The 25,476-nt window shown below is 50.2% G+C and overlaps 1 protein-coding gene across 1 annotated transcript in view; it reads right to left on the bottom strand.

Moving 5' to 3' along the window:
* Positions 1-14,731, bottom strand: part of LOC104404787 (voltage-dependent R-type calcium channel subunit alpha-1E-like) — a gene marked incomplete at its 3' end in the record, with an annotated part of 59,962 nt that extends 45,231 nt beyond the window's left edge. The window contains 3 exon segments of the mRNA XM_010013313.1: positions 292-407; positions 14,398-14,501; positions 14,651-14,731. Coding sequence (XP_010011615.1) covers positions 292-407; positions 14,398-14,501; positions 14,651-14,731 — 301 coding nt within the window.
* Positions 14,732-25,476: the final 10,745 nt, after the last annotated feature.

Below are 25,476 nucleotides of genomic sequence, written 5' to 3'. Positions count from 1 at the left end.
CTCACAGCCTCCCCTGGAGATGTAATACACCTTATGTTCAAAATACAAGTTTCATGCCACAAAACATGAGGTTTCATGTTGGTGATGTCCTTGCTTGCAGCCTGGCTAGACCTTCACACCATCTGGGACCGTGCTCACCCATGAAGCCAATGCCAACATGTAAGCACCTGTGCAACTCTGGGGTTGCACTGGATGATGTTCAGGGATCCCTTCCCATCCCCACCACCCATAACCAGCAGCATGTGGTGCCCACCATACCGCAGGGACCTCCCGTGGCCCGGCAGCCTTTACCCGCTTTGTCTATCCAGGCCCGGTAGCCATTGAGCTCCCGCTCGATCTGCTGCTGGCGCCGTAGCTTCATGAAGGCTCGGCGGTTCTCCACTCTTTCACGCTCTTTGGCAAACTCCCTGGGAAAGGGCAGAAGAAGATGGTGAGAGGAGTTGGGATTGGGAAGATGCACAGCCATCCTCATCCAAAGCATGGCCAGGGTATGGGTGAACAACCAGAGGTGGAGAGGCTTCTTTGCAAGAGGAAAGGAATGGATGCATGTAAGCAAACCCCCTGCTTGGTCACTCAGCCCTGCATGCCCCAGTTGGGAGCCACTGCTGTTCAGGTAAAGTGCTCCCAGTGCCACCTGCCTCCAGAACCAACTCAGCTTCTGCATGTCCCTTTAGGAATAAAAACCGGGCACTGTGGATAGGCAGCACAGGAATGGAAGAGGGCAAGTCCTATCTGCCACCTTTACCTCCTCCTCTGAATCCTTTTTCTTTCCAGCTTCTCCCTAAAGTATTTTCCCAGGACTTGAGACATCCCTGTTGTCCTCCTCTGGACTTCAGTGTTTCACACGAACTGTCCAGATGTAGTGACCAGTCCAGAGAAGGACAACAGCTTGGCACCGCTCTGCAGTGGGCAGGAGTGCAGACAGCATTGCAAGGGCTCTGTGCAGGCAAGGGCATGTCAAATGCTGATCAACACTGGCCAGAGCTAGTGCTGTGCCCCCTGCTCATGTAGCCTTTAGCACATGTGGTGCACAGATACGCTAGCATCCAGGTGCTCACACACATAAATAGTACCTAAGACATATTATTTCACCTATAGTTCAGTCCAGAGCTGTGAAAGACACTCATATGTAGCTAGGGCTATATACATCTTCTCACATGTAGTTAAAACACAAAACCATGCTGGTAAGCATGGTCCTCTTTCTGTTTCACACACACCTATGCCCATATGTAGAAGACCCAGGCAGATTTTTCATCCACCTTGTATGAAGCAGCAAATGGAGCCCTAAGCATGTATGCAAAGGCCATCACACACAAAGAAATTGAAATATCGAGCAGGAAACACAGGGTTGGCAATGTAGGCAACCTCCCACCCACACCATGGGTGTAAGATGGGTCATATGTAAGATGACACAACTGAACCTATTTCTGGAAGGTCCCACGCCCCACACTTGCACACACCATGTACCTTGGGCATCTTGACTTGCAAGTTGCACCTCTACTGATGATCACATTTGCACACAGAAAGCATCTCTCACAACAGACATCCCCCCAGCACAGCCTTCCTTGCAACAACACCAGGGGATGCAATATCCTGGCTGCAGCTCCCATTCCCATCCAAGCCCCAGCAGCCACAGAAGCTCCAGGGGCATGGACGAACACAGCCTGTGCCCTCAGCCTCCTCGCAGTTCCAGGGTGCTCTGAGGGAAGAGTGATTGCAAAGAATAAATGGCACCATTCTCTCTGCAAGACAAATGTCTCTCCCCCTGGAGACTAGCAGCAATCTCCAGCCTCAAAAGAAAAAAAAAATTCAAAAGAACTGAAAAAATTGGTCTGTCTGCTGCAGAGGGAGTTCAAGTGCATTACCCCAGCTGAGCTATTACACCCTTAATGCTGTGTGGGCTTCTGCATGTGTGTGTATGTGTGTTTGTGTGAAAAGCCTTGAATGTTCCCTGCATCTCTTGTTTAAGATCCCCAGACAATTCAAGCATTTTTAATTCCACCCCAGGAAGGTGAAGTTTCCTGCTGCTCTGGCATTAAGCATCAAACAACTCTCCCCCTCCATTGCTGGCTTTCAGACTGAAATGAGACTTTCTTCTTAGGGCAGGGAAGGGGGAGAGAACAAAAGACAAGGAAGAGAAAAGCAGCCTAAGTGGAGGGAAGGAGGGTGGGAGGAGATGGGGGAGAAGGAAGGACCTCCCACAGCCAACAGTGAAACGCACTCTCAGTTTTGGATATGCCATGCAAAAAAACATCCTTGCATTAGCTGGAGGAAAGGCAGGACCTGTACCATCACTGCTCACTGGCCTTTGTTAGCAAATTTGGAATATCAAGAAATGCGAAGATGCCATTTGCAACCAGAATTAGTGGGGAAGTTGCCTCTCTCCCTCTGGTTTGCTCCATTGGTGCTCCCATGTGCTGAAGCCCATGCCACCCAGCACCTTGGCAGAACTTTTGCCAGCCAGGCCCCACAGATATATTCAGCAACTGGAAGCACCTGGAAAGCTTTCCCTGATTTACATCAGCTGAGAATCTGGCCCCTCTCTGCCACCTCTTGCTTGCCCATTCTTCTGTCTTCCAGCTCCTCCTCCGCTGAGGCTAGTGCTTCCTTGTGCTGCATGGTAAGAGAAGCCATCATCATGTGTCCACAATAAAATCCAGCCAGAAGGATCAGCTGAACCTTAAATCACTTTTTCCCAGAGGAGGGAGCAGAGCATCTTTTCCAGCACTCCCCTCATCAAACATTTTCCCCTAACCAACCATTTGCTCATGGGACCCTAATTTGTAAGAAGCTGGTGCCACACACATCCAGGGACAAGGTCTGTGCAGCTGTGGCAGTGTCTCTGAGGAAGACACTTCCCATGCGCTTGATCCCTAATGGAGCTTAATTGCTTTTGTCCATTAGAAAGAGGAGGGGGGGGGGAAGTTAAGCTCAACTTAATGAATTATTACATTTCAGAGAGACACGTTACCAAGCAGGGCAGCAGCGGGGGCTGGTGACATCTGAGAGTGGGTAGGCGATGCTGACAGATCAAGGATTGCTCAGAGCCAATTTGCAGCAGCGGGTAGAGATAATACTGTATGTGAGCGAGAACAGGGCCAGCAATGGTGACTGACAGCTGCTTGGGAAGGCTCCAAGTCACAGGCAGGGCAGCATCACATTGCCAAGGGAGTCAGGTGCCTGCCTCCCATTGAAGGGCTCTGTTGCCCGGTGTGTTTCGCTACATCACCAGGGATGGCCCAGTTTTGCCTTGCAAAGAGCCCAGGGCTGTGCTGCCCCATTAGGGGATAGCTGTGAGGGGGGATAGCACTGTCTCTACCTGCAACAGCTCTGCTTGTTCACCTGGGTCTCCTGGCCACAAATCCTGATGTTTCCAGCTTGAAAACATCCACCCATGACAGCCAAGCAACACTCGTGCCGACCCTGTGTCATTTCAGTCCTTCTCTGTCTGGCCTCATAAAGCCAAAGGCATGCAGCGTGTGATGGAGGCAAGCATTGAAGGTTGCAGTGGAAACTGGGGAGCAGCCTGCCATCTGTCCTCCTGCACGCAAGGGCACCATCCATCCACACACTGTGCCCAGCCTGCTGGGGCGATTGAAGCACAGATGGTTCGCTCCTCCTCTGCCTGCAAATCCTCCTCTACAGCCTTGGCATACCCCTCACACAGCCTGAGAGCGTCTCTGCTCCCAGCAAGAGACCTTGGGGGATACCACACCTTCCTCCCCAGGCCCCCACACCCTCGTTCACACCAGGACAGTGATCCTTTCACTACACTGTTGCACTCCGAAGGACTCGAGAGCCGATGCCTGGTTTTAGTGGGAGAAGAACCCATGTGGAAGCATTCAGCTTGAAAACAGCCTCCCTTTTTTGAGGACCAAATCCAAAACAAAACACCCAACTACAAGAAAACCAACAACCAAAAAACAGTTAAGAAGAAATAAATATATATATAAATCACAGATACTGCAAACCACTTTTCTCCTTTTTGGAGCTTCGTTGAGTCCAGAACGGATATATAGGACTGGTCACAATACTGTGGCTTCAGCTCTTTGAAATAACAAGCCAACCAACTTCAAACCTATCAATTTGTCACCTTTTAATTAAAGATGCCTCCAACAAACCAGTGATAAGCAGGTCTTAAAATAACACAAGGCAGCAGAAAGGACGGTGTAGGAAAAGGATGCTGAGGATGAGGCAAAAGTACCATGCTGTTGTGAAGAAACACATGTAATGGGATGTATAACAAGGAACACCATCTGAAGACATCAGGTAATACTGCTGCTCTCTTTGGCACTCAAGGTCTCAGCTCATGGCTCTGCTTCAGATTTGAGTATCACGATTGGAGGAAAAAACACCTTCGACTCCAGGAGGATGTCAGAGAAGGTTATGGGATAGAATCGACAACAGACGGTTTGGAAAACACAGATGAGACAGGTGCAAACCAGGGGGATCAGATGGTATTTACCCAAGAGGTGTAAAGGAACTAAAGTAAGAGTGTTGAACTAACTGTGCAGTCTGTAACCTGGTGCTTCAACTTAAACAGACGGTGGCAAGCAAGCAGAGCAGAACTGGCACTGCAGACCAGGATTATTGTACTGAACCAATAGCAAAGGCTACAGCAGGGTGTCTGAAAGGTACAAAAACTTCTGCAGACGGAAGATGTGCTGCTTAGATCTGCTTTGAAGGAGGCAACAAGTTTTTGGATATGGGTAAATGCTTGATTTAAGTTCACTTGAATTGCCAGAAGAAGTTAAAGAAGATTCAAGGTCAGGCTGGACAGGGCTCTGAGCAATCTCATCTAATTGAAGATGTCTCTGCTCATGGCAGGGGGGTTGGAGTAGATGACCTTTAAAGATCCCTTCCAAGCCATTCTATGTTTCTATGATTCCTTAATGAAGCTGGATTGTTTTGCGAAAGTCTTCTCATGAAGCACTAACTGGTGAAAAGAAATAATACAAGAAAAGGAAAACAGAAACATCCTATTTCTTGTATTCCCTTTTAGCAGCGGCTTTGATCATCCCGGGTGTACTTCGGCAAAAGTTACATGTTTGCCATGTTGTGACAAAGCTGCAGCAAGAAGCAGAGCATACAGCTGATGATGTTGAAGAGAGCACATTTATAGAGCAGTGGCAGACACACAAGTTGGGGAATGAAAAGCTGACAAGCTGTTGGTGACATCGAATTGTAAACCAGGAAGGAGCTGGGAGATACCAGCCCATTACATCACTGTCCCAGGGGCAAACACTGATGGTTATCTTCTACCTTAGAGAAAGATTGTGACTGTCTAGCTGGATTTCTCCAGGGCTTTCAATACCGTTTCCCACAGCCTCCTCCTTGAGGAACTGACACATTATGGTCTATGTGGTGGATAGGGAACTGGCTGACCAGCCACACCCAGAGGGTGGTGGTGAATAGCTCTTTTTCAAACTGGTGACCTGTTGCAAGTGGGGTCCCCCAGGGGTTGACAGTGAGCCCAACACTGTTTAATATCTTCATAAATGATCTGGATGATTGGATCAAGTGTACCCCAATGAAATTTGCTGATGACAGCAAACTGAGTGGGGCAGTGGACACTTCAGAAGGGAGAGCCACCCTGCAGGATGACCTGGATAGGCTGGAAGAGTGGGCTAACAAGAATCATATCAAGTTACAAGGACAAGTATAAGGTCTTGCACCTGGGAAAACATAATCCAAGGGTGCAGCACAGGCTGGAATCTACCCGGCTGGGGAGCAGCTCTGAGGAAAGGGACCTGGGGGTCCTGGTGTACAGCAAGCTCAATATGAGTGAACAGTGTGCTGCTATGGCAAAGAAAGCTGGTAGGATTTGCACCAACAAAGGCATCACCAGCAGAGATAAAGAAGTCATAATTGCACTCTACTCAGTGCTTGTCAGGCCATATCTAGAATACTGTGTTCAGTTTTGCTCCCTCCTATACAAAAAAGATGTGGACAGGCTGGAGAGGGTCCAGAGAAGCGCCGCAAAGATGATCAAAGAACTATATGAGGAAAGGCTAAGAGAACTGGATGTCCTGGTTTCAGCTGGGATAGAGTTAATTTTCCTCCTAGTAGCTGGTACAGTGCTCTGTTTTGGCTTTAGTCTGAGAACAATGTTGATATGATAACACACCAATGTTCTAGTTGCTACCTAGTGCTTACCCTGATCAGGGACTTTTCAGTCTCTCATGCTCTGCCAGTGAGGAGGGGCACAGGAAGCTGAGAAGAAGCAGAGACAGGACACCTGACCCAAACTAGCCAAAGGGATATTCCATACCACAGCACGTCATGCCCAGTATAGAAACTGGGGGGGAGTTGCCCTGGAGCCATCAATCACTGCTCAGGTCAGGCTGCGCTTTGGTGACCATGTGGTGAGCAACTGTACTGTGCATCACTTGTGTTTATTGGGTTTTATTCTCTTTTTTTATTTCCTATGATTATTATTATTATTATTTACTTTATTTCAATTACTAAACTGTTCTTATCTCAACCCCTTTTTCTGATTCTTGTCCCCATCCTACCAAGGCAGGGGGAGCGAGTGAGTGGCTGCGTGGTACTTAGTTGCCAGCTGGGGTTAAACCATGACACTGAGTTTGTTCAGCATTAAGAAGGCTTAAGGTAGACCTTATCACTGTGTTTCAGTATTTAAAGGGTGGCTACAAAGGAGACAGAGACTCCATTTTTACAGGGAGTCACATGGAAAAGACAAGGAGTAATGGGTACAGGTTACTCCTAGAGAGATTCCAACTGGACACAAGGAAAATTTTTCACAACCAGAACAATCAGACATTGGAATAATCTCCCCAAGGAGGTGGTGGATTCCCCAGCACTGGACAGTATTAAGATTTAGCTGGAGAGCATGCTGGGCCATCTTGTCTAGGTCATGCTTTTGCAAAGAAAGGTTGCACCAAATGAAAATTATGTCCCTTCAAATGTAGTATTCTATGATTCTATGACTGATTTACATCAGGTTTTATTATAAACATTCGCTGATGTCTGTCACTTCCACCAGGTCCTAAAGGGGCTTGTATTAGACAGGATTGCTATTTAGCAGCATGAACAAATCAGAAAGACCTTGTCATGCTGGTTTGTGTTAACACCCCACACTAAGAGGAGAAGTGAACAAAAATAGAGGCACAAAGGACAGGCAATGACAACATGAAGACACAGGGAGAAGGCAGCCCAAATCAGAAACTGTCTCCACAGGTGGGGAGAGGACAGAGCATCTGAAGATGAGGAGCTACCAGAAGAAAAGTCAAGATTCCCAGCACTAAAGAGCTCTTTTTATAAACTGTCCCCTCAAAAATATATGGGCCATTTTGGATCCACACAGGGCCCAAAATCAGCAGGGACAGGGTCACTACTGGCTACCTGTGTTATAGGATCTCTCGGGTCTAGGCTTTGGGCAGCCCTGAGCATGAAGTTCAAGAATTCAACTAATTGGTATTTGATGGAGAGCCAAAGCAGCAATGGAGACACTGAAATTACTCAAAGCAGCGAGAAACACAAGAGAACTCACATTTTGCATCTGCTTATGGAGAACCCTGTCCACTGAACAGCAAGGACTTTAAATACCTCCCCTCTTCAGTAATTCCTGTTTCTTAGCTTCAGTCAACAGGCTCTCATTCATCCAAGAACAGGTTCACCCATTGCTTGGGAACACAGCTGGGCATTAGCTGTACCTTGATGCAAAGTCTGTCCCTTGCCAACGAATCCCAGCAGAGATGCAAATGTCCAGTCCAGCCTCTGCATTTCAGGTGGGATCAGCCCCTCTCCACATACTTCATGCATGCATCCAAGAAGTACTCCATGATCAAAGTGAGAAAAGAACTCGTGGTTGCTTGCTTTGTGTTCAGCTCAACCCTGCTATGGCCTTTAAAAAAAGAAAAAGACAGCTTTTCCACAACACTTGTGGAACTCTTGGTGCAGAACAGCCAAGAGTTTGGAGACCTTATTGTTCTGAAGTAGAGAAAAATAAATGACAAAGACAACAAATATCAGAAGGAGAAGGAAGCCACCAACATTGCAGTTGTAGAGTCTCAGTTTCAACATTTTTCCAACGGTAACAATACTGAGGTTCACATCTTTGTCCCCATTGCTCAGAGAAGTCTGTTGTTTGCAATTTTGCACCAAAGGCAGTAATAACATGGTCAAACTATCTGCAAGAAAGCTACAGAAAGGTGGCAGAGGGTCTGGTAGCCCCAGCAGTAAGAAGCAGAGGTGGAAGCTCTGGATTTTATTTTGCTCTTATCAGACAGGGCTGGTATGAGCAGCAGAGCTTCACCGCTTGAAGAGCCCCAGGCTTTGCTCACAATCACTCCCACTGGCTCATGCAGCGCTGGAAAAATGTCACTTGTCCCCTTCCCTCCTATGCTCCAGTTTTTATCCTCAGTAAGCAGAGAACAGTTTTATAATTCCCCTTTTCAAGTGACAGTGATCTGCAGATGAAAGGTGGATGGCCAGTACTGCAAGTGAGTTACAGCACAGAAAAAAAATCACCAATTTCTAACATTTCATCACATTAACTTCCCAGGAACTTCCAAGCACTCTAATTGACACCTTCAACACACAAATACAATTAATTCAGAACCAACCATCAAATGTGAAACCCACGATGCAACTGTCAGATATGTCACTTCACCACTGCAAAACAAACAAACAGCCACCTATGATGTACAAAAAACGATAACACTATGTGATTGACATTTGGGGCATCCTGTCTACTTCACCCAACAGGAGTGCCCATTACCCCTTGTAAGGATGAAGTTGGTCACGGAGGAACTGGGCAGCTCCAAAGCCATCTGCCAAGTCAAAGAGCTGCAACCATGGCCACACAATTGCTGTCACAAACCAGGAAGACAGAAACTACGAGATGATCTGAAACAAACAACTCTGAAAGCAATCTGTAAGCAAGAACTATCTGTCAAGTGCTCTGTCGAGAGGATTAAAATCAAGCCTTTTCACCCACAGACAATGGACAGTCCACAGAGCAGATTTGCAAGAAGGCACAAATAAGAGCAAATCTGAAGCAATTGAGACACACTAGTAAATAATTTGCAAAGAGAAATCAAAGGGGAAAGTCATCAAGTCATCATTTTGGTTTAGATTTTTTTTTAATTCTGTCCAGCTGGCTGTAAAAGGAGTTGTTCCCTGTAACACCAGAGGATACGGCACACCAGACACATGCATCTCTTGTCAGGCAGCTTGTTTGCAAAGGGCCTGGATGCCCTCCACAGAAAGGTGGTACAGCAGAGCAAGGCAGAGAAGCACTCATTGAATATGGATGCCCACCTGGCTGCTGAATATAGAAGATCTCAAAGCTCCTTCGCTTCACTCATGTTCAAACACCACACTGATGATACAAAAGCTTCCCCAGAACAAAGTGACAAGCATGGGCATTTCTCACCAAACATGATCCAGCCAATGTGCACCCCATGATGGTGCTGAGGGACTTGGCAGGAGGCATCATGGTCCCCCTCCTCGTTATACCCACATCTCCATTCAAAAGCAGCTCCAACTGTGTATCCCCAAACACACAATGGACACAGACACTTTACGTCTCATCTGAGCTACTCCCCGAGATGTCACAACCATTAAAGAAAAAAAAAAAAAAAAAAAAAAAAAAAGATGCTTCCAAGCTTTCGTGCTCTCAACACAATATTTCTTGGGCATGTTGCCATCTTGCTGCCAGCTCCTGACCTCCCCATGAGCCTTTCTGCATTGTGGCAATACGTCTGCCTGATTTCCCCTCCACAAAACACCTACCTCTGAGACATTAATTGGCTTTCCAGTGTTTTTAGCCTCAAACCACCCAATCCAGCTTGAATACACAGGGCCCAGGTTTTGCAGAGAGCCAGAAAAAAACCCCAAACCCTGCCTCCATTGAAAATGTATACTTGTATCTTCAATGCCCTTATTATTAATTGCTGTAAAACTTAATTTTATTCATCATTTGTTATGCCTCAAAATTGGATGGGAAAAAAATTCAAATTAAGTGAAGTGAAAAGATTTCAGAGATTGTACAGAAGACTCCTGGAGGAGCTGGAGAAAACTCTCCAGAGACTGGGAACACAGCACTAACCCAACCTGAAAGAAAAAGATCTTAAGACAAAGAAATCTTGCCAAATTGATCCTTTAATTATAACATTAGACACTTCTTTCGAAGGCTTAGAGCAAGAGCTGGGGGTGGGGGGCAGAAAAGTCTTAAAGAGAGAAAAGACTTAACATCACCAGGATGAGTGGAAGCAATTAGGAGGATTTAAATTACTCTCTTGTTTGGTACAATGCAGATGGATTTTATTGCCATCATGCTCAACATCTTTCTCTGCCAACAGCTTCCAAAGGTCTTCTCCTTGCAGACCCAAGGACCCAGACTTCCTAGGTTGGGCAGCATCCCCTTCCACTCTGCACTCACACAGCTATTGCTGTGGACCATGAATGCCAGTGATTATAGCAGATTTGTCACCCCGGAAAGGGGCTCAAGTATGAGACTGGATAGGGGAGAGAAGTCTACCAGCCCTCAATGGGAGGACAGATGCTACCATGAATGGAGGAGAGCAATTCCAAACCAGATTTTCCCTGCAGGGGCTGGGGAAAGGGAGGTGGAAAAGAGACAAAACACAGCCTGTCTAGTTTCAGAAACTCCACGAGTCCTCAACATTATACCCCCAAGCATGGCTTATTTTTTATCTTCACTCTTTCATCTTCTTACTCCCAGCAACAAGCTAGACACAAGCCATGTTCTTGCCATCGGTGCAAAGAAGGCAGGACTTCCGCAGTGACTAGGACAGGACAAGTGGTGAGCTGTGGCCATTACTGGGATGGCATTACTGCCACTGCAGCAGCATGCATGCCACAGGCAGCAGGGACAGGGCAGCACAGCTCTCACTGGATCTCTGTTGCTCATGCACCCCAAACACACAGATCCAAATTGTTTTACATGAGAGCCAGGTGAGAGAAAAATAAAAGTAAAAATAAAAATTCACGAAGAAGGGAAAGCAGACCTTTGCAGATCTCTTGCATGGGGCACATGCAACTTCTGCACCCCCCTGATTCAGAGCCAATTGACTGCAGTGCACTACCTGCAATGGGCCATCAACCAGGGCAGAAGGAGGTCCCATCCATCCCTCCTACTCCTCCTGCAGCATGCGATTCTCTCTCTGCACTACAGTGGCTCTCCCAAGGAAGAAATGCAGATCTGCAGGTAAACTCTGCCACACCGCAGCAGGGTGCTGGGTGACATCAACCTCAGGTCACAGCACAGCAGCAGGCAATGCTCAATACGAGTCTCAGCAACTTCCTGAGCTCTGACATCCACTGGCTGCCACATGGCAGAAAACAAGGCATTTCAGCTGATGCTCCATCCTCACTTGCTCCCACTGACTCTCTTCTGCCAGGATTATTTCAGTAGCCTGCGTAGCTTTAAAAGCCGAGCAGTCACATCTCCTGGGGCTTCATACCTGCTCTCAAAGAGGAACAGGGCCATTGTTTTTTTCCTTTCCTGCTTTCAGTTAGAATTAATTGATATGTAATCGCACCCATAGAGGGTGAAAGTTAATAGACACAGTAATAAATGCCAAAGCCCCAGAAGAACTGGCTCTCCAAGCCCCTGCCTGAAGCAACTCTATCTCCTCTTAATAGTGTTGCATGCAATTCCAGTGCATGTGTGCGTGTTAGTGTTTAGAGAGAAAAATCGAGGAGCCTCAGTATGATGGAAATAATTTCTTTTCCTCTCCCACATACTTTGTGCTTAGGAGCAGATGGATCCAGGCTGTTTACATCACGGAGGTCATGCCTCAGTTTAACAGTTGGGGAACTGACTGTTGGGAGAGATGCGCATCGCAACCAGAAGATTGCTAAATCTGGGCTCCGGCAAACTTCTGCTGGTGGCAAGTTAAACATACAAATGTCCTCCTGCAGCCTCTTTGCATTCAAGACCTGCCTTGGGTGTTTGATTGTTTCCCAAAAAAAAAACAACACTGCTGAGACAAAGCAGAAAGGCAGCTCTGCAGCAGCTCCTGAGTGTGAACTTCGAGAAGAAAGCTGGAAATCCTGAGCAGACCTCATTATTTGCCAGTGCAGATGGAGCAGTTTGCGAGCAACGTGGATCCAGGTTTCTGCAAGCAGGCTACCATGGCCTGCCACTCACTGCTATGTCCCAAGTTAACAGAGTGACCTTAATTTCAGCTAGCTGGGCAGGGCTGCCTATCTTCTTTCAAAGCAGTGCTGGAATGCTGAAGAAAGGTTTCCTTCTCGTGCAGATGTTTCCATGGAGCTCATCTCCTCCCAGCTCAGCCCAACCGCAGGGCATGCAAGAGGATGCAGCCAGACCCTGCCTGCTCATCCAGCTCAGAGGCTGGGGGATGGAAAGGTCATACTTGCCCTCCCACAGCAGAGCCAAGCGCTCTCTTCCAGCACAAGAGGATTTCAAGAAGTAAAAACAATAAAAATTAAGCAAGCAAAGCAAGGAACTAAGTCCTTTTTATTACCCTCAAGGACATACATTGTGTGCAGAAGTACCTTCTCCCACTTTATGTCATACCCCTCTGCAGCTCCAGTGGCAGCATTGGCAAAAGGATGCTTCACCACTGCTGAGGGACTGCATCCACTGAGCCACAGAGGATGTCTGTGACCGTGGCCAAGAAGAAGGGCACACATGGTGGGTCTGCCACTGGGTGGCAGAGCCCAGTTTGCAGCCTCCACTCACCTTTCTCAGCCCTCCAGGGAGCTGAGCAGTCGTGCTTTTCCCTAGATATTTGGCACACCACGAGAGCATCTCCATTGCCAATTAGGCCACCCACCCACTTGCATCCTTCCCCAATACAAACCCTATTAGCAATAAACAAACAGTCGAAATGCCAGCCAGTGCCTGGGAAGAGCCCTAGACAACTGTGTCCAATTCAGCGGGTGCAGGAACAGCTGCCTTGCACAGTCCTAGAGCAGAAAAGCACCAAGCATGGCCAAGGGCACACACCAGGCATCTCAGCAGCCACCCTGTGGTCCTCCTCCCAGTGGCTGGCTTGCAAGCCAGAGCACTACTACCTTGCTGTGTCCCCAGGCTGCTCTCAGCATTACACCACCTAAAAGCCTCGGTGTCCACACAACACATTACACTGGCATGATTCAACTCTGCATCTACCAGCCTAGCCACAAGCTTTCTAACTTTTCCTCTCTGGGCTTTCATAGGAAAGCTCCTGCTTGACACTGACACCCAGTTGGGCTTTGCTCAAATCGCCAAGTTGGAAGTGGCATAAGAAATGCAAAAGCCACCTAACACTGCTTGGACACCTTCATCCTCCATAAGACATCAATCCCTGCAAGGCAGTGTGAATCCCCTCCTGCAGCCTTGTCCCCAGAGCTCCTGGGCTCAGTCAGACCCTAGACTGAGAGCTGAGGAAATTCAACCCACCAACAGACCCTGAAGCACAGCAAAGCGCTCCTGAAACAACCACTACCAGCACACCTGAACTCATGGGACAATTCAGACACTGAGGGAGAAGACCAGGGCCAGTCTCCACATTGATCCCTGCATCAAAGGACTTTCCAGCTGGCCAAACCAGGCTATAGTGTTTTGGGGGTTTTATGTTTTGTTTTGTTTTTCACAATGGGCAATTAGGAACAAAATGACCTGCTGCTGGGCATGGAGTCCCCGCTGCCACCTGCAGCAAGGGCAGAGGAGCCATATCCCCCTCCCAGTGCAGGAGAGGGCATGCTCTCCCCATGCACCAACCCCCAACAGCGGTTGAGGACGTGCTGATGCAACCACAGTTCATTGTCATGGAGACAGAAGCCTGTTGCTCTCCAAACCCATCTTAATGGCTTAGATTAAAACCTCCTCTCCCCTGGGAAAAGCAGAACAGGGACAACTGTCCCTGCGTCCCTGGCTCGTCCATGTGCAACCCAGGCACCCTGATCCTCACCAACAGGCATACCCCACCATGCCAGGCATAATCTTGCAGCTAGGGCTTGAACAGTGTGAAGGTGCCCCTAATTGCTCCCACAACTACCCATCCCATGCCCACTGCAGTCCATCAGCCAGCAAATATGCACCCCACTACAAACACATCCTGAACTCAGACACATTTCCATAAGGCACCACTATGTCTCTCCCCACCAGCAGGTTCCAAGCAGCCAGAAGATCAACACTGGCCATTTCTTGCAGGTGACCAAATCCACAAACTCTTCAGCAAAGTGAAACAACAAAAAAGCATTTTCAAGGCTCCCCCTTTCCTGGGTCCCCCAGGGAACCAAGTTGCTAAGCAGAGTCAGGGAGCAATCTGTTGTTGTGGGACAGAGGAACCAGTTACTGGGGTCCTGGGGGGCATGGCAGTACCAGGGCCAACCTCGGGGCTGAGAGACATGCAACAAGCATGACCCAGAGGAGAAGGATGGCATCTCACTTACCCCGACAGCACTCCCAGGACAAGGTTCAGGACAAAGAAGGATCCAATGATGATGAGGGGAATGAAGTACAGCCAGTTCCAGGTGGCTCCTAAGGCATCGTTGGTCTGGAGGGGAAAGAAAGAACATGTGATGTTATCTTCAACACCAGCACCTGGGGCAGGGTGAGAGTGTGTTAGATGCAGCATGGTGGTGATTCTCACTGCAGTCTAACCACACCAGGCTCCTCATGGCGATGTGGCCATGCCTGCCAAGCCTTGATGGGCACCAGGCACTGCCTGTGCAGGCAGGCCTGCAGGGAGATCCCAACCGTCAGTGTCCTGATGCCCCTCGGCATCCTGCCCCAGCCATACTCTCATCCACAATCTCCAGCTCTCACCGGGCAGAACCACTCTCCTCTGCCTTCTCCTACCATCCCTGCAGGGACGCAGGGGCTGTAGACAGTGGTATAGTCAGAGATGTAGTGACCCAGAATCAGGGTGCTGAGAGTATGTGAGCCATCCTCAGCATGCCTCTCAGCAGCTTGATTCAGTGCTTCCCTCTGCAGCCCACTGAGACATCACAAAGCAGCCCCATAGCAGCACTGCCTGCTGAGCAAGCACAGGTTAAGAGGAAAAGATTTATAAGATGCCTCAGGTCAGGGAAGCTGGCAGCTAAAGAAGCTGCAGCTGATACTTGTCCTATGCATAGTGGGAAACGGGCTGGTGTGGACAAGCCCCACACCTTCAAATGGGTGTTTTGCTCATGGCATCATCTCCAACAGCTTACAGACACCCTCCTGCCCCAGGTACATTATCCCAACCCCAAGGGGCTGAGAGTGGAGCTCTAACTGCAGGGCAAAGTCCGACAGCTAAAAATGCTGTTGGCAAGCCCTGCTCAATACCTCCAGACATTTACTCGTTGAGGCTTTTAATAAAGCAGTAGCCCTCTGTACCCTTGCAGCCACGTCCCAGGCCCCATTTGTCCTCCGGTGTCAGGCACAGTGCACATGACGCTGGGCTGGAGGGTGATGCGGCAGAACGTGACTGTCTGGGGGAGGTGGTATCAATCTTGTTGCAATGAAAGACTCCCTTTTCTCTCTCTTCCCCCCTCTCCCCATGCTAATTAAGCCCTCATCTTTGTCTGAGTCATTGGCACCACATTGCCTGGTCGGCCAGTGCAGGAGCTGAGAGGAGGCTCTGCAAGGGGAGAAGCATATCTCTGAGAGGGAGAGAAAACCAACATGCTGGAGTCTTCCTCTAGTGACCAAGGCACCAGTGGGAGCCTCAGTCAGGTGTTCCCACCACCCTGAGACTTAGCCCAACACAGGAAGGGTGATGCCAGCCTGTCCTACTGCAGGCACTGACCACAATACCAGTAGAGGGATGCTGTGGGCAGAGGCCCCAGTGCCAAGGACTACCGGGCACACAGGAGCAATAAGGGCTCTGAGGTTGGGGAAGGCATCTGGAAAGACTCACCACCACCCTCCTCCAGCACCGGGGAAATCATCTTCTCAAAGTCCTGTGCTTTCAAGAGCCCCAGTTCACTACCAGCCCCTTTCTTCAGGGCCACAGGAGAAGTGAGCACAGGGAGATGGGAATGATGCATGTGAAACACTCATCACCACCCTCCAGAGACACCCAGGCCACCATGTTCTGCTTTAACAGCACCATTTGCCATGGCAATAGTCTTCAAGGATTGTGCACCCATAAGCCTTGGCTGGGCTTCAGCTCCCTACCAAGATGCCATTGTGTACCTGACACCCATGTCAGGATTGCTCGTTTTTGAAACTGACTCCCGGCAAAAAACCACAGGCTTTCCCCAAGGTCCTTGGTACAGGGGATGCAAGACAGATGAACTCCTTTCCTACAGGTGAACAAGACATCTTCCCCAGGGCTGGTCCATCACCACTCCTCCTTTGGCCTCCTCCTCAGCAGTGCTCAGCAGGAGATACAGGGGGAGACAGGGATGAGTTGATAGGCCAGAGGGCAATTTCCCCAGGGTTATCAGCCAGGAGGTGCACTGCTGGGGCAGGGGAGGGAATGGGGATTTGAGTACCCCACACAGACCCCCACATACCCAAGAACACACCACTGGCCACACTGAGCTTAGGGATGGTCCCAGCCACCCATGTCAAAGCCAGCAGCCCCAGGAACAGTACTGCCCTGAGCAGGTACTCCTGCTTGGTGCCAGCTTTGCTGGCACCCCCCAACCCCAAGATAAAATTTCCCATGGCACATCCCAACACTCCCTACAAAACCAGGAGCTAGTGAGCCCAGCTAGGTGGCTCCAGTCACCTGATGAGGTGGCTCCAGCCCATCATCTGGTACCTGCTTGGCTGCTCTGACTGCCAAAATTTTTATTCCCCATGGAGCTGGAAGAGTTGCTCCAGTACCTTTGTCGCTCCCAGGCTGCAGAGGTCCCAGCCATGGGAGACAAGAGGGCTTGTTTGGGAAATGTGAGGTGCTTGGCACTTCACAGGCTCTGCGTCTTCCACTGCTTTTCTAGCCTGTGGCAGAGAGCATTACCACAAAGTATCCAGTGCAGCAGGGCATCGGCAGACAGAAAAGCACATGTGTGTGCATACATACACAAATAAGTGGATGTATTCCCATCTCTCCACTCCCAAAGCTGAAGCACATCTGCCCAGGGAACCAAAGGAGCCACCATTCCTGGTCATGTGTCTTCTCAACCCCAATGCTCTGACACATACCATGCTCCCCCTCACGCACCATGCAATCTCCCCCAGATTTTGTCAACTCTACCTTAAAAACTCACTATTCCCACTGGAAGGCCCCTCAAACAGATGCTCTAATGGCTGCTCCAGTTTTCAGCCTAAATTTATTTGTGGTCATTTTATATACCACTCGTTCTTTTGCCAGCATTGGCCTTTGGCTGAAATAGCAATTCTCCTTCTCATTTCCCATTCTGATGTATTTATAGACAGCAATCATGGCTATCCCCAGCCTCTACTTTGTTCCTCCAGTTCTCTCTTGCATGATTGGCTCTCCCTCCCTATTTTAACTAGTAGCCTCTTTTCTGATACAGTCCAGGCCCAGTTCATTTTCCCTGGACACAGGAGAGCCAAGGGAGCAATTCTGATGGGTCCCACTTCATCCCTGCATGATGCTAATGAGACTTTGCCATCATGCCTGCAAATCTCCCTCCTCCTCCCAGCACTGCTGGCCTGTGGTCACTCGCTCATTCCCTCCTCCTCCACACTGCTACTTGCCATCAGAGAGACCCGGGCTCTGAAGAGGTATCTTCGCTGTTCCACAAGCAGCACATGGCTTTCAGATTCACACTGCATCCCACATCTCTCCCTCCAGCTCTCATTCTCCTCCAGCCCAGGGTGGCAGCCTCCGTCCCTGAAGCACCGGGAAGCCAGCACGGAAAGCCGGTGACTCATCCCTAAGGAGCCCCACTGGTCACCACCAGTCACTACATCCCCTCAACACCACAAAGCGCCGTCCCGATGCTGCTCACTTCCCTGTCAGCCTCACAGAGCTCCTCTTCATTAACACTTTCCCATAGCAAAAGCTTTACTACAAAGAGCAGCTCTACATGTTTCCAGGACTCCGATGCCAGGTTAGCCCGGAGTGACCTACCTTTGGCAAACCCATGACTCATTTTCCTCTTTTGCCTTCCAAATCTCTTCCAAAATGGCATGTAATCGAGGTCAGGCTTACAGTCCTATTCCTGCCTGCCTTACTTTTTTTCCCCTCCTCCACCCGCTTTTAAATATAGGCATCACATTCACTATTCTCCAGTCAGATGGTGCCTCCCCCAACTTGATGGAGTTGTTAAAAATACTTGTTACCAGTCCTGCCATTTCATGTGCCAGCTCCCTCCGAACATGGGGAGGGAGAAGCAAACCTCAGCACCAGGCTGATGGGGTCTCAGTGCTTGGCTTCCCCATCAGCTGCACTCGTGGCCATGTCTTTGTTCCCACTATCCAGCCTTTTGTTGCCTTTGTCTTTGTGTTGACCAAAAGCCATGCCCTCATCTCCCCAGCCATGCTTCACTACACCTTGCTTCCATCTGCAGAGGTAGGGAACCGCTCACTGCCCCTTTGAGCATCCTTCAAGAGGTCTGTGTCAACATAACTTCTGGTGGCTCCCATAGCACTTCGCAGCATCTCTAGCACCAAGATGCAGTTGTCTTGACTGAACAGTTCTTTTCACCCATCCCTCTGGAGCATCACTTTTTCTTAATATCCCTTGTCGGCAGTGGTTCATCACCTTTGTCCACTGTGCCTTCCCATAGGTTTTATTCCCCTTTGCTGAAGGTACTAGGAGGTCATCATATGCAGAAGTCAGGGTAGACACAAGGGGTTAACCCCCAAATTACACAGACACCATAACTCCTTCAGTGAAGAAATTCCTGGCTCCTGCCCTGGACTCTCAGTGCAGCAGGCTAGGTCCTGCCACTCACCCAAGTGCTTTGGGAAACAGAGGAGCTACCTGACACCTAGCTTTGCTGCTTCTTCCCTTTCCTTTAAGACAACCACCTTTTCCTTATGCACCCCACCAGCCTAAACCATCACCATGCAAACTCTCCCATGGCCACCAGACCAAGAAACACATTTGCTACTGCTTCCAGGCATATCCGGGACACAAACACAACTAATGTGAGCTTACCGGTGAAGACTGAAGAGCCACAGCCTCCCCAAGGGACTACACACCCAAGGGTGTTTCTCATGCCAAAGCTCCGGTGGAGACTCCCAGCCAGAGCTGAACCACTACAGTCACATCTTGGACACAACGCATCCTGCAGCCAGCAAAGCCTCCAAGCCTATAAATGGCACCACCAAGGTGTGGGAGCTGGACCGTCATGGGGTTACAGAGCTGTCATGGTGGGCCCTCACCTGGTGAAGGAGCCCCCACCAGCTCCCCTTTCTCAACCTTCAGCACAGGGTTATTCTTTCGTCAGCTCTTGTGAATTTTTTGCTAGGACTTTTGTTTTTTTCCAAAGGGCGGGAAAAGGCACAGAGAGCTGCAGAAGCAGGTCTCACTCAGGGGGCCAGAAACCTAAAGAAATCTAAATATATACCCGAGTCGAATGCAAAGCACAAGCTCGCAGCCCACACGTACCCTCCCTCGGGCTGCGTTTGCATGGGAAACTTTAGGATTTCTTTGCTATAGGGGAAGGGGGGGGAACCAAAACCAGCACAAATTCAGTCTCTCCTAGCTAAAAATAAACAGAGAGCAGGTTCTGCCTGTGCAGGGTGCCTTTAATGGCCACTCATTGACCACCAGCTTGGGAAGGGGGTCAGGGGACCGAGGCTGTGGGCATCCAAGTCTTTTAGGGAGCAGCAGGACCCAGGGAGCTATTGGACGACATTCACAGAGATCCACCCTTGTTGATTCTCTAGGGTCTAGTAACAGGCCTGGGTTCCCACTTTAGGCTTTCCCTGGAAAGGAGGGGAGCTTTCTGCCCCTTCCCAGCAGGAGATGTGTCCTGGAGACCTCCATGTCCAGTTTGGCTAACAGCAAGGGCACACACTAAACAGCACATAATTAGATTGGGGTAATACACATCCATTACTGCAACCAACTGGCTGCAACGTGCTTGGGGTGCAGAATCCACAGGACCTCCAGCAGCACGGGTGGCCCCATCCTGCTCTCATCTCTATCCTCTGCCAGGGATCTCCTACCCCATAGAAAGCTCCCACAGGGACCGTGGCTTTGTCTGCATTGCAGGCAAGCTTTAATGGGCAGGGACAGGGTGACCAAACTGTCCCAACCCTCACGGCTGGGCAGGTGAGGTCTGTCTGCTCCCCCTGGCTGCAATCCTAGCAAAAGGGTGTGAGGATGAAGGGGAAAAGCGCTATCTTGGACAGCTTTGCCCTGGGCACTGTGCCTGTCTTCCCCAACACTTCCCTGGGCTTACTACCTGGTGTGGGGACAGAGCAGTCCTGCTGGGACAGCAGACACAAAATATCCACAACTTCCATGATTTGTATGTGAAATCCTTGGCTTGGCAACTCTTTTCCTGGTGGTGACGCTCACTGTGCCCCTGCCACATCTAATGGCATCCCCCCAAGCATCACCTCCACAGCCCCTGACCTGCTCCTCCCTGCAAACCACAGCTGCATCCAGCTGAGAAACACAAGCAGGCCAGCAGGAACATCCACAAGATACCCCAGCAAAAAGGGAAAAAAAAGATAATTAAAAAAATACCTTACAGCAGATTCCCTGGCCTAACCAGTCCCTGAAGACCCTGACACCTGCTGCTGCTCTCCCCAGCACAGTAACAGATCTGTTTCTTCCCTTTAATAGCAGTAATTTAATCTCCTGCATGCAGAGCCATGCTTCACTCCCTGTAAGATCTGCCTGGTATCCATCAGCAACCCCAGCACTGGACAACATCTGAATGAAAATGCTTTGCTTTTCCAAATCAGGTTAATGAGGAAATTGGTACATTTCCTTTGCAGGGCCAGGGCTGGCCCACTGCAGGACACATCCTGACACAGCCACCTGTCGGGGTCTCCATGCAGGCTGGGCACCTCCTGCCCGAGGCTGTGCCTGCAGCACTGCCTTTTGCTGGCCCATGGTGCTCTGGGGTGCTGGGGGTAGGCAGCAGGCAGGCGTCTGGGCAGAGGGGTGCACGAAGCTCAGCAAAGCCCTCAGCACATGGGCATGCTTGTGTCTGTTGGAAAGAGAGGGGGAAACAGGAAAACCTCAAAATACTGCATTTTTCTGCTTTCTAAATGGAATGCAAAAAATGCATTGCTAGAAGAGTTACTGAAATCTTTTCAAAGTATCTGAAATAGGTAGAGACCAATGTTTGTTCAGTTCTCCTCTGATCCACTGAGAAATTGCCCCAGCACTGATTCACAGAGCCAGTCACCATGCGTGCGTCCTCCTCCTCTTCTGCCCTCAGTCATCCCTCACTGCGACCTCTCAGCTGCCTCCACCTCTGCTCCTGAACTCTCACATTCTCCTTGCATAGACTCCTCCGGAGCCCTCCAGCCCCAGATGTGGGCACCCCCTAACTGCCCCACAGGCAGGATGAACTTCTCCTGATGGAGTATTTGCAAAGTTCCTCAGCCTTCATTAGACCCAGTGCTTGGCTAAGGCAGCGCTGGTGCTCCTAGTGCAATACCATCAGCATTGGGCTCAGTCCATGCCCAGTTAGACCCAGAGCCTGCATGCTGCAGCAGGGTATGGTTTCCATGGGATCAGCCTTGGGGTTGTTTTTCAATGGGGGCTGGTGATTGCCAGGCTGGATCCCTGCTTTGTTTTGAGTATGCTGCAAGCCCAGAGTGGCAGCTCAGGCCCCTTGATATGTTTCCTTGATAAAGGAACATTCCCACCTCCAGCTGCAATGCTCAGGGCATGAGACCCACATGCAACCTTGCTCAAGGACACCAAGTGACCCCAATCCCCCCACAAACCAGCCCTGACGCACAGCAGCACATGCACCAACAGAGGCATGGAAAAAGCTTTGCAAAGCCTCACCGACACAATTTCTGGCACCAAACCTGCTAATGAAATTACAGGTCCTGGGCTTAACGAAGAGCAATGTGAGACCAGGCAGTACCGAGACCCCCTGCCACCTCCCCTCCTTAAGCCTGAAGTTGCTGGGCAGTGCTGGAGCATCAGGGCCAAAGCAATAATGCCTCCAACAGCCTCTTGGCTCCCCAGCTCCTGCAGCACATGGTCTAGGAGCAAGCAGGGAGTGGGCAAGGAGCTTTTGATAGAACATGCCTGCAAAGCTGGTGATCCAGCAGACAGAGTTTGTTTCTTGCTGTGTCATTTCAGCACACACACACACAGAGGGATAAGGGGGGGAAAAAAAGGCTGAAACATTTGGTAAGCTGGCAAGGGTCTGGCTTTGCTGAGTGCAGAGAAACAGCCATTCCTTCCAAAGGGAGAAGAGGGTAAAGCAAACTGGTTGCTGCACTCGTGCCTGTCAGGGATGAGCTCCAGCACCCACGGCTGGCAGCACACGAGCTGCCAGCTTGGGCACCAACATGAGCCATTTGGGGAAAACCAGCTCATTTCGTAAAGTTAGGAAGGTTTTACTTTTGGGCTGGAATTTGAAATCTTCTCTCTGAAGTCCTCGCTAACTTAGTCACATCTAAAGCATTCAGCATTTAATGTTTCAGAGGAAGAAGGAGGAAGGGGCTCTGTCCTGAGGTGCCAGGAGTGCTGGGGACTTTTTGGCTGCCCCTGTCCCACCCCAGGCACAGAGCACAGCCTGCTTTGCCCGCACGGCCAGGAGCTGCCAGGAATAGCTGCAGAGGCATTAAGATCTGTGCTTGCTACCGAGCTGCTAAGAGCACTGGGTGTTGATTAAATTTTCATACCTCCCCAACAGGATATTTTGTGTGTTGCATTTTAATTTAAAACACACAAGAAGGGACTCCTTTCCCCTATGCAAGCATTCCAGCTTGAGAGCCTGGCATCATCCCAGGGCGCTAAGGGCTAAAAAGCCAAATGGTTTCCCTCTTTTATCATCCCTCCCATCTCCTCTCCAGCCTCTCTCCCTCCTCCTCCTCTCCCCAAAGATCATCTCTAGCCAGTGCTGCTCCTTGCTGGGAGCCACCGTTACCCATCACACTCACAGCTTCACCCTCCACAGTGCCCAAAGGAGCAGCACAGAAGGCTTAGCTGCCAGCTGTGAGACCACTGCTGCACTGAGCTCCTCCGGTGTTCTGCCCATCACCGTGGTGTCAGGGCAGGTGCAGGTGCTGATTTGGGGGGGATCTCTGCACTGCTAGCTTTCCCTGGGGGTCCCTATGACCCTCAGCACATGGCTGGCACTACTGCAGCTCTTGACCAGGGACCCCAGGGGACAGGAACCAATGGCCACAGGAGCTGCAGCAGCACCTGGAAGCACTAAGGCTCAGGGAGGTTTCCCAGCTCATCTCAGGTCTGAGGAAACCTCAAAAGAAGCAAATTCCTCTCTGGTCAAGTCATTAATCTCTCTGGTCCCTGTCTGCCCCACATAAGGCCAAGGCACTGCCCTCACCCTCCAAAAAGCAAGAGGTGAAACCCACCCAGACCTGCACAATACTCAGATCCTGCTAACACTGTTCACATGTAGGTGCTTCAGGGAGAGCAGCTGAGTGCTGATCATCCCAAGGGACAACCATGACATCCTGGGAATTTATGCAAATGAACAATAAGCAATTTTGTACATACACACACTGTGAAAATTAAGTGCTTTGCAACAGATTCCTCTGCTGAGCCTCTCCAAGGTCACTTGACTACTGCAACTGGGGAGCTGGCAGGGAGCAGGACTGCCAACCCTTGCACCCATATCCAGCACAGCCAGTGATTTAACACACCTCCCTTTCCCAGCGCCCCAAATCGGGGCTACCTGAACAGTCCCCATTTCAAAAAGGATGGCTGTTTCACCACTTCTGAAAACCAGGCTCCAGAAGATCTCAGGTTTGATGCTTCATAGTCACAACCAGCCCAAGCCAGCTTTTCAACACCCAGCCCGTGAAACCCCGACCTCTGCATGTGGTGAGATTCCTCTTGGTCCTTTTGCACCCCACATTTAGAGGAGTTCCCATACACCACGGTGGCACCAGGCATTGGCACTCCTGCAGGCTGTCCTCCCCATGTACCTGCCTGGCTGCAGCACCTCGCGCTGGCTGCATGTGGTGGTTGAGTCACGCTTGCTGCAAACCCCGCTCCTTGCAGCAGCTCGCGTTCCACAGCGGCTCTTGCAGAGCCTCTGCTGCCGGGCTCTGCACGCAGAGCTTGTGCTTCGCACCTAACCAGCATGTTTGCAACCGCCTGGCTGCTTGCAGGCGGCTGTTAAGCTTTGCACAGGGCTACAAGACCTGCACACCCCACCTCCCCTAAGGCTACGGCACACAGATCTGCCCACAACCACTGCGGTTTAGAAGGTATTTTGGACGTTGCCAAGGATTTGATTCCCTTTCCCTCAGCAAACACTCTTCTCCTGCTGCAAAAGCTCCCAGAAGGCTTCCAGCACTCAGCCCTGGCATTTCCTAAGGCTCCCTTGTACCTTTCTGCCCTCCTGCTTCCCTATAGTCCCAATCCCTTGTGCCACAAGAGGCCTTTTGGGTTTATAGAAGGCATCTGTGGTCAGCTAGTTCCCGTTAGGCCTTGCCACGCATTTTTAATTAGCAGCATGGATGGTCTTCCAGTGCTGCTTTATATATGTGTGCTTAGGAGGCGAATATTTACCCATCATTGCTAATAGCCATGGTCCTGTCCAGAGTCAAGCCGGCTTTTTGCCTGGCCCAGCTGCAGCTTGCTTATCATTGCCATGCAGGTGATCCTGCCTGTCTGCAGGCTGCTCCAACTCTCAGAATTTACTGGAGCCACATCATTAGGATCAACAGGAATTCAACCTGATGGCAAGATCCATCCAGGGAAACAGGCTTTCCCCAACAGCAGGCTCTGGTTTTCTGCACCAGCTATGCTGGTCCAGTGAAGTGCTCGGAGCCTCTCTGAGTATGAGCAAAGGGTGCCGAGGACCACGGCCACCCATGTGTCCATGCTTGTACCCATGGCCCTTTGCAACTGCTCAGAGCTGCAACTGCTTGTGCCTCACAGCAGCCTCAGGACCTACGAGCAATGCCGTCAGGATAAGCAGGCAGCCCTGGCTCCCCTGCAGGCATCTGTCTGCACTCACGTTGCACCCGCACCTATGAACAGCAGCTTTTGCCATGTACTTTTTGGTGGTGTTTGTCCCACACTAACCTCACGCTTCACCTACAACCTTCCCAACTGGGGGTTGTAGTACCTGTGCTGTGTGACTGGTGCCCAGCTCCAGAGAGCACAGAGCAGTGCTCCAGCAAGGGACCTGGCCAGGACAGGCAGGGCTGACCCCTCTCCCTGCAGAGCCCTCCAGGCCAGCCCACAGCCGCAGCACATGCCTGCCACCGGTGTTTTTCTTCCCATCTCAGCTCCCGGTAGCGTGGGGGGAACTGGAGAATGGCAGCTCCAGCAAGCTAATCTCCTCCTCACTACCTGCAACCACAGTGGCTGAGCGCTTCCAAATAGGAAAGCAAATAAACAATCTCAGTGAATAAATACAGCCCCTTGAGTCGGCATTTCCGAGGAAATAATGATTTCAAACTCCACTCCTGTTTGTTCTCTGGGACCAGAGGAG

Source organism: Nestor notabilis, unplaced genomic scaffold (assembly GCF_000696875.1).
Source record: "Nestor notabilis isolate BGI_N333 unplaced genomic scaffold, ASM69687v1 scaffold7134, whole genome shotgun sequence".
Lineage (NCBI taxonomy): Eukaryota > Metazoa > Chordata > Aves > Psittaciformes > Psittacidae > Nestor > Nestor notabilis.
This window is presented reverse-complemented; position numbering and strand designations above follow the sequence as displayed.